General features: G+C 47.5%; 1 protein-coding gene across 5 annotated transcripts in view; it reads left to right on the top strand.

Annotated features, from left to right (window-relative positions):
* Positions 1–21,876, top strand: part of Rubcn (rubicon autophagy regulator) — a 67,830-nt gene extending 45,954 nt beyond the window's left edge. For 3 of the 5 annotated variants that reach the window (XM_036203874.1, XM_036203870.1, XM_036203869.1), the window contains 10 exons: positions 1,708–1,782; positions 11,795–11,852; positions 12,887–13,019; positions 13,621–13,766; positions 14,365–14,429; positions 14,844–15,082; positions 16,256–16,317; positions 16,719–16,872; positions 18,585–18,678; positions 19,349–21,876. In XM_036203874.1, the coding sequence (XP_036059767.1) occupies positions 1,708–1,782; positions 11,795–11,852; positions 12,887–13,019; positions 13,621–13,766; positions 14,365–14,429; positions 14,844–15,082; positions 16,256–16,317; positions 16,719–16,872; positions 18,585–18,678; positions 19,349–19,527 (1,205 nt within the window). In that variant the 3' untranslated portion in view covers positions 19,528–21,876. The remainder of the gene's footprint in view (positions 1–1,707; positions 1,783–11,794; positions 11,853–12,886; positions 13,020–13,620; positions 13,767–14,364; positions 14,430–14,843; positions 15,083–16,255; positions 16,318–16,718; positions 16,873–18,584; positions 18,679–19,348) is intronic. The other 2 variants (XM_036203873.1, XM_036203872.1) reach the window with 1 other exon arrangement.
* Positions 21,877–22,859: the final 983 nt, after the last annotated feature.

Genomic DNA, 22,859 nt, shown 5'->3' with positions numbered 1-22,859 from the left:
CCTGTTAAAATCCACACGGACATGAGCCTTGGAAGGAAGAGGGTGGTGTTGAAGTCACCCTGATTTTCAGTCCGCGTGTGTTTATCTTTCTCTTGGGTCCTCACTCTCTTCCCCACTCTAGCTCTTAGGCCTCAGCCAAACCACGTGAATTGGGGTGCTTCCCTGTGCTCCACAACGCAATTGAAATGGTTCCAAAATATGTAAGAAGGGGTGTTGTAGTAACTCGGGGGATGGAGGGGGCATAGGAATCATCAAGGAGAAGCCAAAAAAGGAGAAACAGTCAGGTTTACGAAGGAGAGCTTTAGGAACTAAAGACTGTCTTAGCAGACTTAAGGCAGGACCCCAGGCTCTTGTCGGAAGCACCAGTGCAGGGGGGGGGGGGCTGCCTCTGGAGGGCGTTTGTAGTAAAGCAGTTATGTCCCGTCTGCATCACTAGATCCTCGGAGGGGGATCTGACAGCAGACCAGTGAAACAGTCTCAGGTCCAGCCTGGTGAGTCAGGGAGTTTACTGGTTTGCTGACAGAATGCATCACCGATAATGATAATAATGATAATGATAGTGATGATGATAATAATAATAATATCACACCAGCATGAGTGACAGCCTCCCAAGAGCTGCATAGATGGAGTCCCGCCTTCAGCTAATCTCCCACTTCCTATATAGTCTAGCACCTCCTGAGCCCACGTGCAGCGGGCACGAGGATTACTCAAAAGTGGACAAGAGAGAACAAGGGTCTGATGATCTTTGATCCTGGTTTGTATGAAGGAATGTCAGTAGATTCCATCTTGGGAGGGTCTCATTGAGTCTAGCCAGGGATCAGCTGCCTTAATGTGACAGTGGCTCCATCATGCTTGAGTGATATGCTTCACAGCAGCCCTATTCTGCAAACCATAGATTTCTTCAGGACCCAACAGAGACAAACAGCTAGCGAGGAAAATGATTCAGGTAGAGAAACTGTCCCTCATGGCAAAACTGAGAATGATTTCCTCACTGAGCTGAATTGTCTGCACCCACTCCATTATAACACTGTAAAATGATAACAAACAGATATTTTTATGATTTTAGTCTTCAGGGACCTCCTGAGTAGCCAGAGTGCTTTCCACTCAGAAATTCAGATTTTACACAACTTTTCCAGGCCTCTGGGAACGTTGCTCTTTGTTCTTAATGTGTTTGATTTCTACTCATGACAGTAATAGGAACTTAAAAGTCTAGTTTGTGTGCATTTTTTTCTAACCGTAATTCTCACGAAGTGCACTCCTGTTGGACACTGTTGCTTCAGTTGTGGGCCCCAAGGGTGTATGTAATCTGCTAAGAACAGAAGTTCATAAGGAGATGACCATAGGACAGGATTCCTCAGTCTCTGGGCCCCTGTCATCCTTTGTTGTGAGGGACTGCTTGAAGATTGAGATGTTTGCCATTACCTCCAGCCTCTACACACGAACTGCCATTAGTGCCCCCACTCTGTACTCAATGTCCAAAACATGACCAGATGTTCCAAACATCAGTCACCCTTAGCTTCTTAGGAGGTGCTGGAGGCTGGGCTGGTTTGGGGAAGTAGCAGTTGCTGTTTTCCAAGCCTACCATGTATGTGGGGCCCTAAATGCTGCACAAAAGTCACAGCCTGATCCTGAGGACGTGTGGTGTGGAATTGTCGGTCTCAGCAACGTCCTCTCTAAAGAGCCCTCTTTATAATTCTTATTGCACAGACGGTAGCGAAGGCTCTAACCTGACTCACATGTCAAAGAGTGGACTCTCAGTGTCAATGGCCTCCATGTTCTCAGGTAGCCATGCTGGAAGTATGGATGTGCTTCCACATGCATGTGTGTGAATGTTCGAACCAGCTTGTGTACGTGTTTGATCTTGGGACACTTGTCAAGGTTATGAGAACTCCGTGAACTAGAGGACTAACCAGAAAACACTAGACAATTCAGATGCCATTTTACATATGACTCAAGCTGTCCTTGCCATCTCCCTCCCCTCATGGTGATAATTTTAGATTAGGTAGTCATGTGACTGATGGGGTTAAAGTTTAGAATAGTCAAAACTGGAAAAACAGTTCTGTCTTGGATATTTTGGTATTGGTGGTGGATAAGTGCATAAAATGTATTTCATACTGAGTAAAATTTAGTGTGAAGCTCCTCAGCTTACTTTTTGAATGCCTAGTAACTGTATAGAAATTTACAGGAAAGGCTCCAAAGCTACACAGAGAGCCTGTCTCAAAAAACAAACAAACAAAAAAGAAATTCACTAAGTTGTATAGACTTTGGATCTGGTTAATTTCAGTTTTTGATGCTTGTATTTATTTGCAATTTTTGTTTGTTTGCTTTTTTGGGTTTTTTGGGGTTTTTTTGTTTTGTTTTGTTTTTTGCTTTTTGGCTTTTTGGCTTTTGTTTTGTTTTGTTTTGTTTTTGAGACAGGATTTCTCTGTGACGGTCCTAGCTGTCCTGGAACTCACTTTGTAGACCACTTTGTCCTTGAACTCACACTCTGCCTGTCTGCTTCCTGAGTGCTAGGATTAAAGATGTGCACCACCGCTGCCCAGGTTATTTGCAAGTTGGGTGTTTTTTTTTTTTTTTTTCAAATAATAAATGTTATATTAAAAAAGAAACAGCTAAACCAAGTGGTGGTGGCGCACACCTTTAATCCCAGCACTCAGGAGGCAGAGGCAGGCGGATCTCTGTGAGTTCGAGGCCAGCCTGGTCTACAGAGTGAGTAACAGGACAGGCACCAAAACTACACAGAGAAACCCTGTCTCAAAAAACAAACAAACAAAAAAGAAACGGCCAAATGAAGAAATTAAGTTCAGGGGCTGGAGAGATGGATCAGCAGTTAAGAACAGTTACTTCTCTTCCAGAGGATCCAGGTTCAGTTACTAAAAACCTTGCCAGGTGTCTCACGACTACTTGAAACTCCAGCTCCAGGGGCTCCAACACGTCTGGCCTCTGTGGGCTCTTACACACACACACACACACACACACACACACACACACACACACACACACTTGAGTCTGGCCTCTGTGGGCTCTTACACACACACATTCACACACATAAAATTAAAAAATAACAAAAATAAATTTGGAAAAATAATTTCAATTCAAGCCAGGTATGGTGACCCACACCTTTAATTCCAGCACTTGGCGGGTAGATTCCTGTGAGTTTGAGACCAGCTGGTCTACATAGTGAGACCCTGTGTCCAAGAAATATTTTTTAAAAAGAATTTAAATTCAGGTGCTGGACAGAAGACTCGGCAGTTGAAATTGTTTGTTGCTCTTCCAGACTGGAGCTCAGTTCCCAGCATGCACACTAGGCAGCTCAGTTCCCAGTATGTACCCTGGGCAGCTCACAGCCATCTGTAACTCCACCGTCAGGAGATCTGATACCCTCTTCTGACATCCTGCAGACGAATTTAAGTTCAGAGCTGTAGCTTGGGACACCTGCAAACAGTAAACATAGGACAGAATGGTATGAAGCTAAGAGTCTCTTTAGAGTTTTGAATTTTCAAAGCAAACTCCCAGAAAGTAATCTCTTCTAGATAACTTCATACACAATTAAGAGTTACTGCTATAATGTTTGACATTCAGGAAAATAGTCTGTAGATTAACTGAAGAGAATAAAAATTTTCTACTCAAAAAATTTAAAACAAAAACTTGGAATTTTAATTACAAACTTTTAGTTTCATAATTAGAACTTTTAGTAATACTAAAGAATTGTTTACTACTGCTAATACTGAGATCCATTAGAATTTGAAATAATTATATAAGATTAGACCAAGATTTAGAGAAATAAAGTTAATAAAATAATGAGTTTCTCTTTGCTCTGCTTTTGAGCTGTCTTTTCCATCAGAGAATATCATAAGGCATACATGCTGTTACTTGGCTTTCTTAGAATCCTTCTCCCCCAATCTTGGGAGCCTTAAAAGTTCAGTGTACACGAGGGCCAGCACAGTGGCTCGGTTGGCTGAAGGTACTTATTGCCAAGCCTGAAAACCTCAGTTTTATCCCCAGAACTCACCTGATGAAAGGAGACAGCTAACTCCTGCAGGTTGTTCTCAGTCTCCACCCACACACCATGGCATACAAGCACTCACATGTGAATGCACACACTCTCTAAATAAATACACCAGAGGTCTAGAAAATGTATGCAGACTGTTTACAAAGGCAGATGGGATGACATCAGACCATCAATAGATAATCTAAAATTATTCCAAGACCTATGTAAGTAGCTGCAATCAAGATTACCATATCCAGTTACCATTTAACATTCATGGAGCAGGACCCAAGTTTGGGTCCTCAAAACCCATGTAAAAGCCAGGCAGCCATGATGCAAGGCAGAGGCTAGATTGCCAATAGCCAGAAACCCTATCCAGTAAGTAAAGTGGAGAGTGATTGAGTGAGATACCTAGCATCAACTTGGGGCCTCCACATACATGTGCACACATACCTCAAATGTAGACATCCATACACATTTGGACATGTATCTCTCTCTCTCTCTCTTTCTTTCTCTCTCTCTCTCTCTCTCTCTCTCTCTCTCTCTCTCTCTCTCTCTCTCTCTCTCTCTCTCTCACATACACACACACACACACACACACACACACACACACACACCCCAAAGAAACAATTCTCAGAGAAAAAAAGAACTTGCAGGAAAAGCACAAACTAAAACAATGTAGGCCACCAAGCCGGCAGTACCAAAGCTACTTAAAGGAGCCCTGCACGGGAGGAAGATGGTCCCAGACACAAAAGTTCACCAAGAGAATTGGTGAACAAAGGAGAAAAACGGGAAGAATCAAACATTTCCAACTCAGCAAGCCCCTCCTGTGTAAAGGGGAAAAAGAAAAGAGTAAACAGTACTTGAACTAATGAGGGAAGCAATCAACAAGGTCACAGAAATCAGCAGGTAGCCCTCATTGGCTGCTGTAGATGATGTAGGTAAATGGTCAGCTCTCCAATTCTGACATGCAGGCTGGCTGATGGGAGTAAAAACAAGATCCAACTGTTTGTTGTCAGGTGCAAGCCTCACTGGCAAAGGCATGCAGAGATACTGAAAGTGAAAGGATTGGAAATGATTCACCGAGTAAGTAGTCGCTGAGAACAGGCAGATGTAGCTAATGCTCCTACTGGACAAAGTAGACCACAAGCCAGAATTCACTGGAAGAGGTAAAGTCACTACTCAGTAATAAAGACACAGGAACATATGATAATTGTAACTGTCTTTCTACTGAACATTGATGCATCCAATTTAATAAAACAATACTGGACACAAGGGGACAGATAGACCAGGACAGATAGGTACACTGATGATGGGTGATTTCAGCACCCATCTAGTCAATAGATCATCCAGATTTTAAAGAAGTCAAGTAGAAATTTAAGAGATAAACTTCACCATAGGTCAGAGAGATTTAATAGATGTCTATATAATATTCTGTGTAATTAAGACTATACATTCTTTTTAGCAGTCCATGGATCTTTATTCAAAGTAGATCATGGTTTGGGCCACGCTGTGCTTTGAATGTTAAGCATGACTGGTACTGATAAAGCAACCAATAAAATGGAAAAGAAAACCAACTTTCCTTTATTTTATCAGAATGGATTTAAACTAGAAATCAATAGTAAGAAGCTGTATGATGCATGGAGGTGACAACATACCCTTTTAGGATAAATCTAAGGCAGATCTAAGAGTGTTCATAATGATGATGATTTATATTAGAAAAGCAGAGAGAACTCAAAATAACTTAATGATGCACCCCAAGGTCTTAGAAAAGAATAAGCCAACCCCTAGCTAGTAGACAAAAGAAATGCTAAAGGTCAAGGTAGAAATGAACAAGCTGGAGAATAAGGGACAGCACCAAGGGCCATCCTGTCTTCCCAGGGCACCTGTGCCCATGTGCACTTTCCCCTCACAGACACACATACATACTCACAATTAAAAATAAATCTTTTTAAAGTAATGTTTTAAGTTTTGTGTCCTTGCCACACATAAGTTCCTACTTATGAAAACATAACCTAAAATGTATTTCTCTAGCTTTCTTTTTGGTTTTGGTTCTTTGTCATCTGTTTTGGTCTTTAATTGTTCTTGTGTCAGAATCTTTCTGGACAAATACCATATTTCCCAGGAGCGATCTCCCTGATAATGTCCAGAGGTGTTCAGGCATGCTTCCTTTCAATTCCCTTAAATAATTTCATACTATTGAAGATTCTTTTGGGATACTGTCTGTTGCTTTGAAGCTACATCATGACCAAGGCAACCTTATAAAAGAAGGCATTTAATTGGGCTGGCTTACAGTTCAGAGGTTTAGTCCATTATCATCATGGCAGGGAACATGGCAGCACACAGGCAGACATGGTGCTGGAGAAGGAGCTGAGACTTCTACATCCTGATCTGTAGGCAAAGAGAGAGACACTGGGCCTGGCATGGCTTTTGAAACCTCAAAGCCCACCCCCAGTGACACACTTTCTCCAACAAGCCCACATCTCCTAATCCTTCTGCTCCTTTCAAATAGTGCCACTCCCTGGTGATACTTTGATTAAGAGGGCTATCAGGCCAGACAGTGGTGGTGCATGCCTTTAATCCCAGCACTCGAGAGGCAGAGCCAGGCGGATCTCAGTGAGAGAGCAAGATCCAGGATAGGCACCAAAACAACACAGAGAAACCCTGTCTCAAAACAACAACAACAAAAAAGGACTATCAGAATTTATAACACCTTCAAGTAAGGTATTAAAGTGTCACATGGATATTGATTATGATAAATAGATGAATAATCTGCATATTGCATAAAACTGATTAATCACTTCCCTCTTATTATGGCTCACTAATTAGACTATATGAATCAGAGTATTAATAAAGAAAATGGACTTCAAAGACACTTCTTCCAGCAATAAAGAATATAAACCTAGAGACTGCAGAAAATCTATTCATAAAGATACTTGTGCCCATTTGCTTGTACTAGTTTAAAAAACAGATCTCTTGAGGTATAAATTACCTAACCAAATGCGACCACTACACGTGTACAACTCAGTGATCTCTGACAAAGTTGCTGAGTGGTGCAGCCTTCAGCATCATCTAGTTTGGGAGCACTGCCCTCCCTTCAGTAAGATCTCCTGTGTTAGTGCAGCACAGTTTCCCAGTGTTCCCACCCCCAGCCTCAGTTGACCACTAATGCATGCATGCTATAGATGTGTCCTCTCTGGACATTTCATTGCACTAATGCATGTATGCTATAGATGTGCCCCCTCTGGACATTCCATTGAAATGGAATCACACAGGATGTGATATATGACTCCCATCCCTGCTTCTTTCTCTTAGTCTGTTTTTGGTTGTGGTGTCTGACAGATTGGCTTAATATTTGGTGTCTGCCAAATTGATTGCATGAACTTCCAATTCTGGCTAGCATTTTCACGTTGGGGCTTAAGATTCTGTTGTTCTGCTCCTCCACCCCTTGGTTCTCTGGTGTTGTGGCTTCCTCAAGTCCTTCCTCTGTAGATTTTTCCAGCGTCTCAGTCCTCTGTGTAGATGTATTTTCAATTAGGAGACAGAAAATAGCAGGGCAGTTTGAACAGGGAACGTTGGATGGTAAGAGTTTTAAACTCATGGGAGAGCAGCTCCTAAGGAGTGAAGAGAACCATAGAGAACACAGGAGGGGTGCAGATGGCAGCCACTCTCCTGTGGACTGCGATAGAGCAGCACCAGGCTGGATCCCAGGCTGCCTAGCAGAGAAGCTTCTGAAGTCACAGAGCGGCCTTGATCGCACTGCGGATGCTGTCCGTAGGGAGAGGCCCTGCCAGCAGCCTCCCCTGGGAAGCTGTTCTCAGCGCCAGGCAAGGGCCTTACCTCAGAACTCCACAGCCAGGAGTGGAAGGGCAGCCGGTGGAGAAGGGCTGTGCCCCGACACTTCCCATGCAGCTCTCCCAGATGTGCTGCGGGGAGTATTTGTGGGAGGAGCTGCCGACTGCACTGTGCTGTGGCTCTGCTGAGGGCACACTCCCCTGGCTGTCAGTGCACTGAGCACAGCCAACTGCAAGGACAAACTCCGTCCTCCCCAGCATCCTCCCAGTGCCCTCTAGTGACGCTTAACTTACGCCAGCTCCCCCAGGAGATGTGTCTGAAGCACAGCAGATTTGGGGGTCCGAGGCAATAAATTGAAACCTAATATAATATATACAAAAGGTTATTCGTGAACTATATTTTCTGATAAGTAAACTCTGCATGAAGTTTGTGCTGGCTGGTTTCATGTCAGCTTGACACAAGCTGGAGTCATCTGAGAGGAGGAAATCTCCATTGAGAAAGTGCTTCCTAGGGTCCAGCTGTAGGGCATTTTCTTAATTAGTGACTGATGGGGGGAAGGCACAGCCTGTTGTGGGTGGTGCCTGGCTGGTGGTCCTGGGTTCTGTAAGAAAGCAGACCAAGTAAACCACAGGGAGCAAGCCAGGAAGCAGCACCCCTCCATGGCCTCTGCATCAGCTCCTGCCCCCAGGTTCCTGCCCTGCGTGAGTTTCTGTCCTGGCTTCCCTCAGTGATGGACAGTGGTGTGGAAGTGTAGGCCCAGTAAACCCTGTCCTCCCCGGTTGTCCCCATGGTGTTTCATCACAGCAGTCGTAAAGTAACCCTAACTGGGATAAAGCTCAGAGTGAGCAACCGCTCCTCCTGCTCTCTTAAATCAGTTATTCACAGTAGTACCAGTTCTCCACTTTACAGTTGGCAGTTACAGAGAATTCACTGGCGCTGCGTCCCCAGATGTGTTGGAGATCACGTTATCCGCTAGAAGGAAAGTGGATGGGAACCATTATCAATATAGCCACGTAAATTCTGAAGCTCACCTCCTAAGTTTCACTTTCTCTGTTTAAAATGTGTAGATTTTGGTGAGATGCCAGAGTGTAGCCATTTCTTCCCTGATCAGCCCACCCACCCAGTTGAGCACCTTTCCCCTCATGTGACATTGTTTTATTGTTTGTCTTTATGTTTTTATTTTGTTCTGTGTGTGAGAGCAGGTACCTGCCACAGCATGCATGTGGATGTCTGAGGGCGACCATGTGGGTCCTGGGGTTTGAGATCAACTCCTCGTGGCTGGCAGCAGGCCATCTTGCCAACCCCCTGTTTTGTATTTTATAACTTTCCCCAGTCGATAATAATTACCTTATTCTATAGAAAGCATCAAAAGCACTTCAAATAAATTATCTTGGGAAAATGTATTTGCTTTTAAAATATATTTGTTTTTGTGCAAAAGATTAAGAAGACATTTTATGACTATGTTAAACTCCACTAGGGAGGTGCAGGCTTCTTTCTGTTCTCTACAGAACACTTCCCTCCTTAACTGTCTTAGACCTTGGTGTGCTTAGATTGTTGTGCTCAACTAGTGGTCCCCTCACATAACTTAGTCATCCCCTTGAACTAACTGAGTCAGCAGGATGCCCCAGGTGCGGTAAAGCCGAGGTGTTTGATGGTGTCAGGTGCCGCATCCACTATGATATCCGTGCTGCCCCAGCCCTCTGCCCTGGGGTAGGAGCCTCACCCCAAGGCAGTATTTATGATTAGCTAAAAAGCACCTACCACAGACCTCCTCTGACCTTATATCTCTGGTGAAAAAGAATAATAAGCAGGATAAATCTAGCTGGATTATAGGTTCTAAAGAAAAGAGCATAAAGATAAAAAAAAAAAAGACTTCCTTATTTGAATATGAAAAGCTTTGCTTACATACAGAGTTCCATTCTGAGAAATGTATCCCTAGGTGATTTTGTATGGCTATCATAGATCATAGAGTTTACTTACACAGACTGAGACGGCTACTGTGTCTGAGATCCTATCCTATGGTGATAGGATCTCAGGGGTCCATTGTCATATACACTGGCCACCATGGACAGAAACACCATTATGTGACATGCTTGTGGCTCTGTGGAAAAATAATGGTTTCCTTAGCAACTGCTATCGACTACCTCTTCTGTAATGTGTGACACTTTCTTTTATAGCCTGGACTTATATTATCAAAATTGCTTAGTTCCTTATTCAGGGATGTCTCTCTAGGGTTTTCTTTCATTTTTCCCTGTCACTCCTAAGCAGGATGAAATTGGCAAAAAATAAATAAATAAATAAACAAACAAACAAATAAATAAATAATAAAAATTTTAATTGCTTTTAGGCAGTTATTCATTCTGGAACTACTCTCTTGAAAACTTTTATATATGTGACAAGACAAGATTCATGTTCAACCCTAGGAGTATTTATGATCCCCAAATCAAGGGTGCAAACCAAACAGTTGTGTGACATTTTTATCCTCTTCCTACCAACACTAGAGGCAGTAGATAGGCAGCCAGCACTGCTTTGGGACCAAGTCCAGACAGAAATGTGACAGAAATGAGTGAGCACCTATTTGTCAAAAAAAAAAAAAAAAAAAAAAGTTGATGTCTTGTTTATTTTTTAAAAAGCATATAAATGCTTTAAAAGCAATTGCATGCTTGCCTATCACAATCAGGCCCTGGGTTTGATCTCCAGCACTTCCCCAAACAAGCAGCATAGGAAAGCCGCTCAAAGCTTGGAAGCCATTAGTGTGTGAGCAATATTATTTGAGTAATGTTTATGTCCAGAACGATGTATTAAATGCTGTAAAACTCATTGAATTAGACATAATCTCATTTCCTCACAAGATGTTTTGTAATCCAGTTGTAGAAACAGAATCTATGTGTAGTTAAAGCATGAGGCAGTTGAGCTACTCGTGGCCAAGGGTAGAGTGAGGTCACATAAGCCCTGTGCTCTGCTGAGGGCCTCAGACACAGGAGATTGGTCACTGTCAGGAAGAAAGGCCCTCTTGCTGGCCATCAAAAGAAATAATAAATGAGAATATTGAAAAGCCTTTCTATGACTTGGCTAGGCCCTGATAGCTTCCTAGAATATGACTTCTGTAGCATGTGGGCCAGTGAGGTCTCTAGGGACTCGGGCCTGTCTTTGGAGCTGTGCTTTGGAAAGTCTCATTTTTCTGTAATTATACATGAGATTTCTATAGTAATGATCATGCTCACAGGTCCTGTGGAAAGTTGGTTACCAGGCTTCTCCAGGGAGTCTCAAGCCATGGGGACGTGATCTTCTTCCCTGAGCCACTAGACAGGAGTGAAATCTTCTCATGAAACTTTAAAGATAGAGAAAGCACCGAATATTCAGGAGTAACAATGAGCAGTTAGACAAGCTTCCAACTCCACAGACATTTAATAGGTAACCTCTATGATCTAAGTTTTATGCTGGGTGATGATTCTTTCATTAAAAAAGCCAGACAGAGCCCTTACCTGTTAGGTGCTTTCAACACATAATCCTCCTGCCTCAGCCTCTCTAGTGCTGGAATTACAGGCTACCTACCACATCAGTTTTGTGAGGGTATCATTTAGGAAGCTTGAGATTATGTAAAGGGGAGATTTAGTCATCCTTGTATTTGTGCCTGTAGTGAGTGTATCCCCGTGTGCCTGTAGTGTGTCCCTGTGTGCCTGTAGTGAGTGTGTCCCCATGCACCTGTAGTGTATCCCTGTGTGCCTGCAGATCTCTCTCAGTGTTCTACACCAAACCTGAGTCTGTGTTTCCCCCTCGACTTGTAGCCACTTTAACCTCAGCGCTCTGCATGACGTCACTAATTCAGCTGGTTGTGATGTGGATGGAGATGGACTAGAGTAGTGTGTGTAGAGCCTCACCTGTCTGCACCCTGCCTAGAGTGTAGCACCTAGCCGCCACCTTAGTGCTTAGCTGCAGCACCCTGTGACTGTCCCCGTACCTTCTCTTCCTTTCCATTTCCTGCTCCCCTCATCTCTGGTTTCAATGCAGATGCTGATATCAGGAGGAGTGTGGTCTCAAACGGCAAAGCATCCATCTCCCAGAACTTGTGAGTGTTTTTCCGGTTCATTTGCATAACCTTGGGGTACATGGAGAATTGAACTTGGATCTCGGCCCGTGGTTGAGAAAGGTCACAGAGAAAGCCATCCCGTTTTAAGAAGAGGCAAGGTTCAAGTGATGGCCCTGCCTGGTGGTGGCCATTGAAGGGGGAAAAGGCCTCATCTCTGAGAGGTGCAGTAGCAGTTTGACTGACTTACGTTAGAAACAGGCCTAGTGTCCATTCTGCAATAAAAGAAACTGAACTTGAGAGAAAGGAAAATACAGAACTCTTTGTGGTGATACTGTGTCCCCCAATATATTATGCACCCTAATAAACTTACCTGGGGTCAGAGAACAGAACAGCCACTAGATAGACATAGAGGCCAGAAAATGGCAGCACATATACCTTTAATCCTATCACTTGGGAGGCAGAGATCCATCTGGATCTCTGTGAGTTCAAGGCTACACTGGAAACATCCAGGCATGGTGACACACGCCTTTAATCCCAGGTAGTGATGGCAGGAAGCAGTAAGGTATATAAGGCATGAGGACCAGAAACTAGAGCCTGGTTAAGCTTTTAGGCTTTTAGCAGCAGTTCAGCTGAGATCCATTCGGGTGAGGACTCAGAGGCTTTCAGGCTGAGGATTCGTGGAAGCAGGATCAGATCAGGAGTTGTCGAGGTAAGGTTAGCTGTGGCTTATTCTACTTCTCTGACCTTTTAGAATTCACCCCAATACCTGGCTTCTGGTTTGTTTTTTTTTTTTTTTTTATTAATAAAATTCATCTACAGCTCTAAACTGCAGTACCACTCGATGCTGGTAGGCGAGACAGGGCCTTGTCTATAGTCTCAGGACAGTGAAGGACACCAGTGTTTTTTCCACAGTGCATGTGAGTCAGGCACTGAGTGAAGGAACAGAGCAGACTCCGGGTGCAGCCAGTGTTCCCTGAGCTATACAGTTCCGGTGTGTGGGCTCAGGTCCTGGCAGGAAGCTCCAGTCTCCCTGACTCCGTGCCCTCAGCTCTCCTCGACTCTCTTCTCCCCAGCTCCCATTGTTTCCTGCATTCCACGTCTGCCGAGGCAGTGGCCATGGGGCTTCTGAAGCAGTTTGAAGGCATGCAGCTCCCAGCTGCCTCGGAGCTGGAGTGGCTAGTTCCAGAGCACGATGCACCACAGAAGGTAGGCTCTTCCCACTCACGCTTCCCTGGGAGCCCAGGAGCCCGGGACTCCATGGCCCTGTGTTCCTTCCTCACATGGCCTCACTCTAGCCCGAACCTGTGCGTCTGTCCTTATTCATGGACACCGTTTGTGAAAGTGTGTTGAGTGAGTGAATGAATGAGTGAACGGCTGCTTGCCGAGGGTATTCCTAGTAGTTGCTTCTTCACTGTCCTCTTCCATAGAAGAAAAACTCGTGTTTTGTGGCCAACTTTTAGACGCTGTGTGAAAGTGAATCCTTCAGACTCTTCTTTGCTCTGCAGTTGAGTCTTTTCAGGCATGAGGCATGGTGGTATAGTAAAGGCCCTGGGAAGTATAGGAGCGGCGTCAACAATGGGTGCCAGCACCCTAGAATGAGGTTTCTATTTGCTTCTTGGAACTCAAGGTCCTTGCTTCTAGTAGCCTGGTACCTACTAGTTTGTTTTTAAATCAGCGTTCCTTGAATGCTCAGGCTGTGGTAGTTCTGAAATGTGTTTCATTGTCTCTGCTGTTATCGTGGCCAGAAGGGCTGACCTGTGTGTCGCCCAGACCGTCCAGGCCAGCTCACACACACTTTTCCCTGCAGCTCCTGCCTATCCCAGACTCACTGCCCATCTCGCCAGATGACGGGCAGCATGCGGACATCTACAAGCTGCGTATCCGAGTGCGTGGCAACCTGGAGTGGGCTCCACCCCGGCCTCAGATCATCTTTAATGTCCATCCAGCCCCGACGTGAGTAGCCAGTGGCATGCCCTTTGGCAGAAGGGCTCCCCCCTCGTAGGAGCAAGCTAGCATCTCACCTCTTGTCTCGGCCCCCGATTGTACTTTCCACGCAGTTCTGTGTGTTTAAAAGCATAGAAAGAGGATTCTCCATTTTATTTTGTTCTTCAATTCTTTGGGCCCTTCAGTTCTTTCCCATACCTGTCTGGATCCCCACTCCCACCCCGAACCCCGCCTTTAAATCAGCATTTCCAGACTGTTGCCTTTCTCCCAGTACTTTGTGAGTGAGCTTACTAGGTTTTCTTCTCTTCTTAAGATAAATGCTTTTCTCTCCCATTGTTCTTTCCGGGTTATTATCCCTCGTCACTTGCATCTATGCAGAACTGTGGTTCATATTGAGGATAATCCGCCACTGCCATGGCCCGACCCTGTAAATTCACAGGCCCTCACTTTACATTAGTTCTCCCAGTAGAAATGAGTTTTGTCCAGCTCTAGAGTTGGTGAATTCTCAGCTCTCCCATCCCTAACAAGAGTCTGTATCCCATCGCCTTTCCACCGCTGAGCCCTGTGTGGCTGCTGTCTGCTAACCCCCTTCTTCGTCTTTCTGCAGGAGGAAGATTGCCGTGGCCAAGCAGAACTACCGCTGTGCAGGATGTGGCATCCGGACTGACCCCGGTAAAGCTCTGTCCCCTCCCGGGCCTGTCAGAGCTAACCTAGAGGAGGCGACAGCAGATATGGGGAGTAGAAAAGAAGGGCCTGGCGCAGGAGGGGAGGCCTAGGCAGGAGGTGGCAGTTGTGGGGAGTTACCTGAGGGAGCAGTTCACCACCAGAACCACAGCCTGGGGAAACTGGCTCACTGCGGCCAGGTTCTTAGAGACCGGGTCTCCTCAGCTCTGGCAGGTTTGGATTCTTGGTGGCCTGCAGGGTGGGATGCAGGAGCCGTGGACCTCATCATGCGGGTTTTTCCAGCATCAGAAATGCACATAGAAGTGGCTAGGAGCCACTTGGACCCCCCTGCCTGCCTTGTGAAGGTCCCCGGCTTCTGGGTGCAAAAGTCCCATCTAGCCTGTGGCTTTCTGGGTGTCGTAGATTACATCAAGCGGCTGCGGTACTGTGAGTACCTGGGCAAGTACTTCTGCCAGTGCTGCCACGAGAATGCCCAGATGGTCGTCCCCAGCCGGATTCTGCGCAAGTGGGACTTCAGTAAATACTGCATCAGCAACTTCTCCAAGGACCTGCTCCTCAAGATCTGGAACGACCCTCTCTTCAACGTGCAGGACATCAACAGCGCCCTCTATAGGAAGGTCAAGCTGCTCAGTCAGGTCCGGGTAAGATGCCGGAACAAGCCAGCCACGTCACAGGTTCACACTTCCCCCTAGTCTCTGTTGGTGCAGTTTCTCTTCGTGACCACACTTCCTGTCACGTCACCATTCATTCTTGTCTGTCTGTTTTCCAGCGCTGGGGCTTAAGCCCAGCACTGGCACCCACGGCACTGGCACCCACGGCACTGGCACCCACGGCACTGACACCCACGGCACTGGCATCCACGGCACTGACACCCACGGCACTGGCATCCACGGCACTGACACCCACGGCACTGACACCCACGGCACTGGTACCCACGGCACTGGCACCCACGGCACTGACACCCACGGCACTGGCACCCACGGCACTGGCATCCACGGCACTGACACCCACGGCACTGACACCCACGGCACTGACACCCACGGCACTGGCACCCACGGCACTGACACCCACTTTGTACCCACGGCACTGACACCCACAGCACTGGTACCCACTGGTATCCACAGCACTGGTACCTGTGGCACTGGCATCCACGGAACTGACACCCACTTTGTACCCACGGCACTGACACCCACGGCACTGGCACCCACGGAACTGACACCCACTTTGTACCCACGGCACTGACACCCACGGCACTGGCACCCACGGCACTGACACCCACTTTGTACCCACGGCACTGACACCCACAGCACTGGTACCCATGACACTGGCACCCACGGCACTGGTACCCACGGCACTGACACCCACAGCACTGGTACCCACTGGTATCCACAGCACTGGTACTCGTGGCACTGGCATCCACGGCACTGGCACCCGCAGCAGACTAGCCAGCCCTCTACCACCAAGCTGCACTTGCCCAGTCCCGGTACTTGTCCTGCCAGAGTCTCAAACCTCCCAGCAGCTCTAGGCCGTAGGTAGCTCTAGAAAGCAGAAACGGTTTCCACACTCACTGAGCACACGAGTGGGAATTGGAATCCCAGAGTTGTGCGCAGCCGCCAGTGTGTCTGAGTGAGCATGCTGACCTAGGAGAAGGGCCTTCCCTCTCCAAAGGTCCCTTGAAGTGAGTTGTTGAAGGTGACGTTGTTGACTGAGGCGTGAGGGCAGCCCGACTCTGGCTGCTACATGCAGAGTTTGCAGGCATCTGCTGGCCCTTCTAACAGCTCCTTCTCTGTCCCCCACCCATCTCTTGTCTTCAGCTGCTGCGGGTTCAGCTGTACCACATGAAGAACATGTTTAAGACCTGCCGACTGGCCAAAGAGTAAGTCTCGGGGAGTCCAGAGTCCTCTGGCCTCCTGTTGTCTCGGAGAGGCACATGTCCCAACAGTTGGCTCTGTTTTACGAGAGGAAGAGTTTGCAGAAATGCCTAAAAGTAGTAAATGGGAAGCCAAGCAGGAATTAGATCTGTGCCCCCTCTGAGGAAAACTGTCTGGCCAGGGCCAGACACCACTTTCCAAGCTCACTCTGCAGGGTTTAGAAAGAAAACACCCTGTCCTTCAGGTACATGGTGTGGGGAAGCTGGGGTAGCCTGGGATACCTGGGCTAGCTGAATGTCACCCACCCCCATGAGCTTCTGTCCTGCTGAGTAAGGACTTTTGTACTGTCATGTGCCATATGAAATGTTTCTTTCCAACCCCTCCCACTTCCTCCCACTTCCTGTAGGCTTTTGGATTCCTTTGACGTAGTTCCAGGCCACCTGACAGAGGATCTCCACCTGTACTCACTGAACGACCTGACAGCAACCAAGAAGGGGGAACTGGGGCCCCGGCTGGCCGAGCTCACCAGAGCAGGAGCTGCCCACGTCGAGAGATGCATGGTGAGGAAGCTCTGCTCGGCTATGCGGCTGAGCCTTTGCCTAGGCCTTAGTGGTGTCCCAGGGTCCTTGACGCTGAGCTCCAGAAACTCGATGTGGCCACTTGGCACTGAGAGAAACCAGAGGGCTTGCTGTTGGCCGAGTGAGTGAGCAGCAGGACCAGCGGAAGAACCTGGGGATAGAGGAGGAAGTACTGCAGTGCTGAGGCAGGAGGACTGTGAGTTCAGAGTCAGCCTGGGCCAATAGCAAGATCCTGTCTCAAGAAAAGAAAAATACAAGCCAGGCGGTGGTGGCTCATGCCTTTAATCCCAGCACTCGGGAGGCAGAGCCAGGCGGATCTTTGTGAGTTCAAGGCCAGCCTGGTCTACAGAGTGAGATCCAGGACAGGCACCAAAACTACACAGAGAAACCCTGTCTCAAAAAACCAAGAAAAAAAAAGAAGGAAAGAAAAGAAAAATACAAAGAGTTAGGACGGGAGCTGATGCTGGTGTTGCCCCTGGGCAAGACTGAGCAGCCTTCACTGGAGGGTCGCCACACTCGGGGAGGACCTTTGACCAGAATCTAGACCTGTTTTCAGTCAACTTCCAAGCAGTTCGCTATGTAAGCCTGTTTTCTTCTTTCCAAAGTGAAGGTAACACTTAGATGAACTGTTCCCTGCTCTTGAGCTTCTGAGGGCTGATGAAATAGCTGAGGATAGCATTTCTATAAATTCTGTTTACAAATGTAAGTTATCACCCTTCACGGTAGGATCAACTCTCTTCAGAAATGATGCTTTTAGATCTGCCCATCTCAGCTGCCCAGTCTGTGATCCTGTGGTGGGGTGTGTGTTAGTTATTTGGCTCTTTTACCCTGTGAGGAAACGTCCCAAAACATGACAAATCCACAGAAGAGTTTTTTATTAAGATAGAAGAGAGACAGATGTGACAGGCCTGTGGGAAACACACGTGGTAAAGAGAAAGGGGAGACGGGTGCAAAAATGGTGCTGGATTCATAAAGGGTGGACCACGCATGCGTACAGGAACCCATGTGGTTACTCCACGCATGCGTGTAGATTACACGGCTGTGTGCGCTTTACGCAACCATGTAAAGCCACAGAGTCCTAGTCACTCGAGATGTTTTTGACCCGGAAATGGCTGTTTTGAACCGGAAATAACCAGGCGGGAGTGTCTAGGTCCGCCGGGCATGCCCAACCATGTGGGCATGTTGTGACTTCATATCAGTGAGGGTGTGTGGGGTGAGGGTGTGTGGGTGAGGGTGTGTGTGTGTGTGTGTGTGTGTGTGTGTGTGTGTGTGTGTGTGTGTAAGGGGGATGTACTGCACTGGAACCTACCTGGAGGGTATTGTTTTGGGAAACCCCCTTGACTTTACCTTTCATCTAATTACTAGTGGTACATGCTTCATGATGACATCACTGCCCAGGCTGGGTGACAGATGTTAGGCCCCTCTTCTCAGGACCGCCCCTTCCTCCTTGCCTCTTCGCTGAGAGCTGCTACAGTGACAAGGGCTTCCTGAGCCTGTCTCTCTTGTCCTTGAGTTTTGTGTGACGGTGCCCAGCCCTGATCCGGCTGTCATGCCCACAGGTCCAGCCCTACGCTGTACCCCACAGACTCTAGACCCCTTCATCCTGCTCAGTTTTATTTGTGCTTCGAGTCTCCCTCACCAAGGCCACCCTTCCGGGCCGGGCCTCACTTTGCTACCACTACTTCCCTCCCTAGCTGTGCCAAGCCAAGGGCTTCATCTGTGAGTTCTGCCAGAACGAGGATGACGTCATCTTTCCTTTCGAGCTGCACAAGTGCCGGACCTGTGAAGGTGAGGATGGTGATATTTTGTTTGCGCTGAAATGTGATTTTATTTTTATGTTAATAAAGTTGCCTGGGGGTCAGAGCTAAGAGCAAGCCATTTAGGAGAAGTCCGGCAGTGGTGGCACACGCCCTTAATCCGATCACATGGCAGGCAGAATCTCTGTGTGTTCAAGGACACTGCCAAGCGGTGACCCGAACCTTTAATCCCAGTACAAACCATAGAGGCCTGGAGGTCTGTATAGATAGGCAGTGACGAGGAAGTCATGTGGTTGGGTTTAGAACCAGTGAGAAGGCAGAACAGACAGTCAATAAAAAGACAGGACACAGGAAGAAGGGCTCTCTCTGAGGGAAGGGCTGTAGCGAGTGGTAGATAAGGTGGTCTTAGCTCTTGGCTACTGCTCCATCTCTGGGCTTTTAACTCGTTATTTGGCTCTGTGTTCTTAGTTAATAAGACCATTTAGAATTCCATCTACAGGTGAGGATGGATGCTGTCATTGAGACAAGCAAGGCTGGACACAAAGTTTTACCTGACAGTCCTCTGTTAGCCAGAGTACGGTGTGAATAGCTCCACCACCACCTGAGCAGGAGCTATGGGGAGAGGTGGCCCAGGTGGTAACTTGCTTCCAGCCTGGGATAATACAAGCCATTTTCTTCTCTCTCTTTTTCCACCTGAATAGAGTGTAAAGCGTGTTACCATAAAGCTTGCTTCAAGTCTGGAAGCTGCCCCCGGTGTGAGCGGCTGCAGGCCCGGCGGGAGTTACTGGCCAAGCAGAGCCTGGAGTCCTACCTGTCTGACTATGAAGAGGAGCCCACGGAAGCCTTGGCTGTAGAGGCCACCGTCCTGGAGACCACCTGAGGAATGCACCTCAGCCCTTTGTCCGAGGGGCTGGCTAGAGGCAAATGCTAGAGAACTGAGCCACACCTTCGAGGAAGGTGTGGGGCCTTCTTAAAATATATCATCATTGTTTATGACTTGTCTGCTGTCCAGGTGTGGACAACCTTTATTGGTTGATGGGTCCAGTCTGTCGTGACAGATATCTGTGAGCATTGGGTGTTTCCATCAGAACTGCCTCTCGCCAGGGGATGGACAGTGAGACCCAGCTCTTCTGACATGCTCGGCCTGTCCCACGAGCCTCAGATCTGGTGACAGCTGCAGCTCCAGGATCATTCCCACTCTCGACTCAGTCCCACAGCTCCTGAGCCAGGCCTGTCTCATCAATGATCTTCACCTTCGCTGCTGAAACGGGAGAATGGAACTTTCCCAGAATGGGGCTGCACGGTGGGCATCCGGTCCAATTTATTAGGCATTTGGGGGCAGGGAAGAACAGAACCATTATTGTTCTAGAATCCTCAGAGACTTCAGAGAGGCGAGCATGACTTCCCTGTTTCAAGTATTCCAGACATAGGTGGACACAAGCTGGCTTGTGTCCTCTGATGGGCCCGAAGCAAAGAACAGAACTGGGTCTTAGACCAGGCCCATTTGTAGCCAGCACCACACACAACAGTGAGGCTGCAGCTGGCGCCCAAGGAGATGTTATTCAGATAGGATAATGGCCGCCTCTTGGTTGTTGAGACTCTCCGCTGACCAGCTTGGGTGCGGGTGCACTTCAAGCTCAGGCAAGTCCCTCATGCCCAGCTAAGGCAAGGATAGAAACTCTACCCATCGTCTTAATAGTGGGTCCCTGACTGCTCTGTACGACTGTGTGACCATTCTGGTTCTAAGTGAAGGGATGACCCAACTCCATTCTCGTCCCTCCCCCGAGAGCTGGGGCCTCCCCGTTGGCTGATCTCTTGCCTTAGTTTCTTTTCTCAGAGTTGGGAGAAGCCTGCCCACTTAGGAGCATTAGCGACCTCAACAGTTTGTGAATGTTTCTGTTTGCCTTTCTGCCGTTTATGCACTTAACTCGTCAGCCTCGGGAATGTATGCTGAATCATCTGTTCCTAGTACTAACTTTAACAGACTTCTCCCTCAACACTTACTGTGCATTCTGTGGCGTTGCCTAGACTAAGCCCGACACACGTTTGTTGTGGCGTGGAATTGCAACACCTAACCTCCGTGTGAGCACTAGTCAGGGTTGCGTCTCAGAGCCTGGCAGAAGTGTGAACTCCAGAGTGCTTTCATTCTAGAACTGACTTCTTCCGCCCACCTGTCTCCCTGTCTCTCTGTACTTGGTTATTGGTAAAGTAATTGGCCCGGGCACTGCCCCTAGAAGCCAAACACAATTGCACGTGGTTGGTGGACGCTGACAGGTTCGGAGCTAGAGGGAACAGAGGTGTCCCAGAGAGACAGAAGGGACGTTGGTGTAGCAGCCACACTGAGCTCTCGCAGAGCAAGAGGTACATGTCAGAACTGGCCCGTGGTGCGGTTCCTCTGCCTCACATTTGGGAGCTGACACTGGGCCAGATGACCAGGACTGTCCTCTCAGTTGGCGGTCACACCAAAAGCTGAGGCCAGGGGCAGTTTTGAAGAGCTGGCTAGAAACTCCCCTTCCTTCAAGGAGATTTGGGAATGATCCCTTCAGACTCAAGTGTCACTGAGTCAGACCTCGGATTCAGACTCCCGTTCCAGTCTGTGGCTGACTTCCCGTCCAGCTGCTCACTCCAAGTCACCACACTGGAGGAGACTGCCACACACACTCCCTGTCAGCACAGGCTGCAGCTGACCTCAGCAGTCTCACTGACTTTTCCGTTTTCCCCTCCCCCACCCCACTCCACCCCGTAGATCACACATCTTTTAGTGACCCTGAGTCTGTGCTGTCATTACGTCCAAGTGCGCGTTTATTTCTTCTGGAGTCGGGAGAGGGACCGAGCAGGCGTCTTGCAAGCACTTTGTCACTTACCAGTTTCTGAGAATCCCCTGCAGTGGAGATTCCCAATGCACTGAAGAGAGCTTGCTCCGAGGTGAGGTAAGGCAGGAGGGAGCCTCCTCTCTGTACAAAGGGAAGCATTAATCCCTGAGGTGGAGGGGAGCTCCAGGGCGCTGAGATGTGGAAGCCCCGCACTCTGCCCTTAGGAGGCTCTTACCAACTCCCTCTGCCCAGGGTTGAGAGCCTTTGCTGAACTAACAGAAAAGGAGCAAGGTCTAAATAAAAACATCTGTTTGTGTACAACTTGTGTTTTGAACTGGATTTTCACCTGCTGTAATTCGTGCGCATCCTAACATGGCCATCTTTAATAAACTAAGGAAATTAAATCTTGCCCTGTATTTGCCTGCCTTGATGACTATGGAATGCCATTCTGTATCTACTGAAAAGCAGCCATGTCTGAAAATTACCCATGTGGTTCTGTGGCGTCTCCTCCACATGACTGTGTTTGTCAGTTGTTTGTTCCATTATTGTTGTTATGGTTGGTTTTTAAAGACAGGGTCTCGCCGTGTATCCCAGACTGGTCTCAAACTTGGAATCCCCCTGCCTCTGCCTTCCTGGTGCTGGGATGATAGGTACGCACTGCAGTACACTGGCTCTTTAGATGTCTCATTACGATCTCCCACCACTGTCTAAAACCAACATTTATCTCTACCAACCTAACCATTAGTGACTCAGATTTCAAAACTAGTTGGCTTTGACTTCCTCTGAATCAGGTCACGTGTCTGGCTAGTCAGGCATTATCTCCTCCCCACCACCTGTCCTTTCTTTAAATGTGTCTCGTTCCGTGTCCCCCACTCCCACACAAGTGCAGGTTCTCTCAGTGGTCTGGGCTCATGTTGGTCTCTTGTTCATTCACTTTCACCAAGTATCAGGTGCCCACTATACACCAATTGTTGTAGTCTGTGGAGCTGTAGCAGAGAGCAAAGTGGAGACAGGCCCCTACCCATAAGGAAATGAAACACTTGTGTGGTGTGCATTGCATAAAATCACCAGTGTGTGTATAGTCAGCCATGTGTGCCTGCAGGTCTTGAGAGCAGTCGATTAAAAAGCTGGACATGGTGACATATACCTGTAGTCCTAGCACTTGGGGGGCTTAAAAAGCCAGGGTATTTAGAAAAAATACAGTAAAAGCTTTCACAAATTTAAGAACACACTGTAATAATTATTGCCATTATATTAGATATCATGAACTATATCGATTGTTAAAATGTACAAGTGATATGGACAGATTACATGCAAATACTAGGCCATTTTATTTGAAAGACTTGAGCACTGGTGGATCTTGGGAGCCCTGCAGATAACAAGGGACAGCCAGTCAAAG

The sequence above is a fragment of the Onychomys torridus genome, chromosome 12 (assembly GCF_903995425.1).
Source record: "Onychomys torridus chromosome 12, mOncTor1.1, whole genome shotgun sequence".
Lineage (NCBI taxonomy): Eukaryota > Metazoa > Chordata > Mammalia > Rodentia > Cricetidae > Onychomys > Onychomys torridus.
This window is presented reverse-complemented; position numbering and strand designations above follow the sequence as displayed.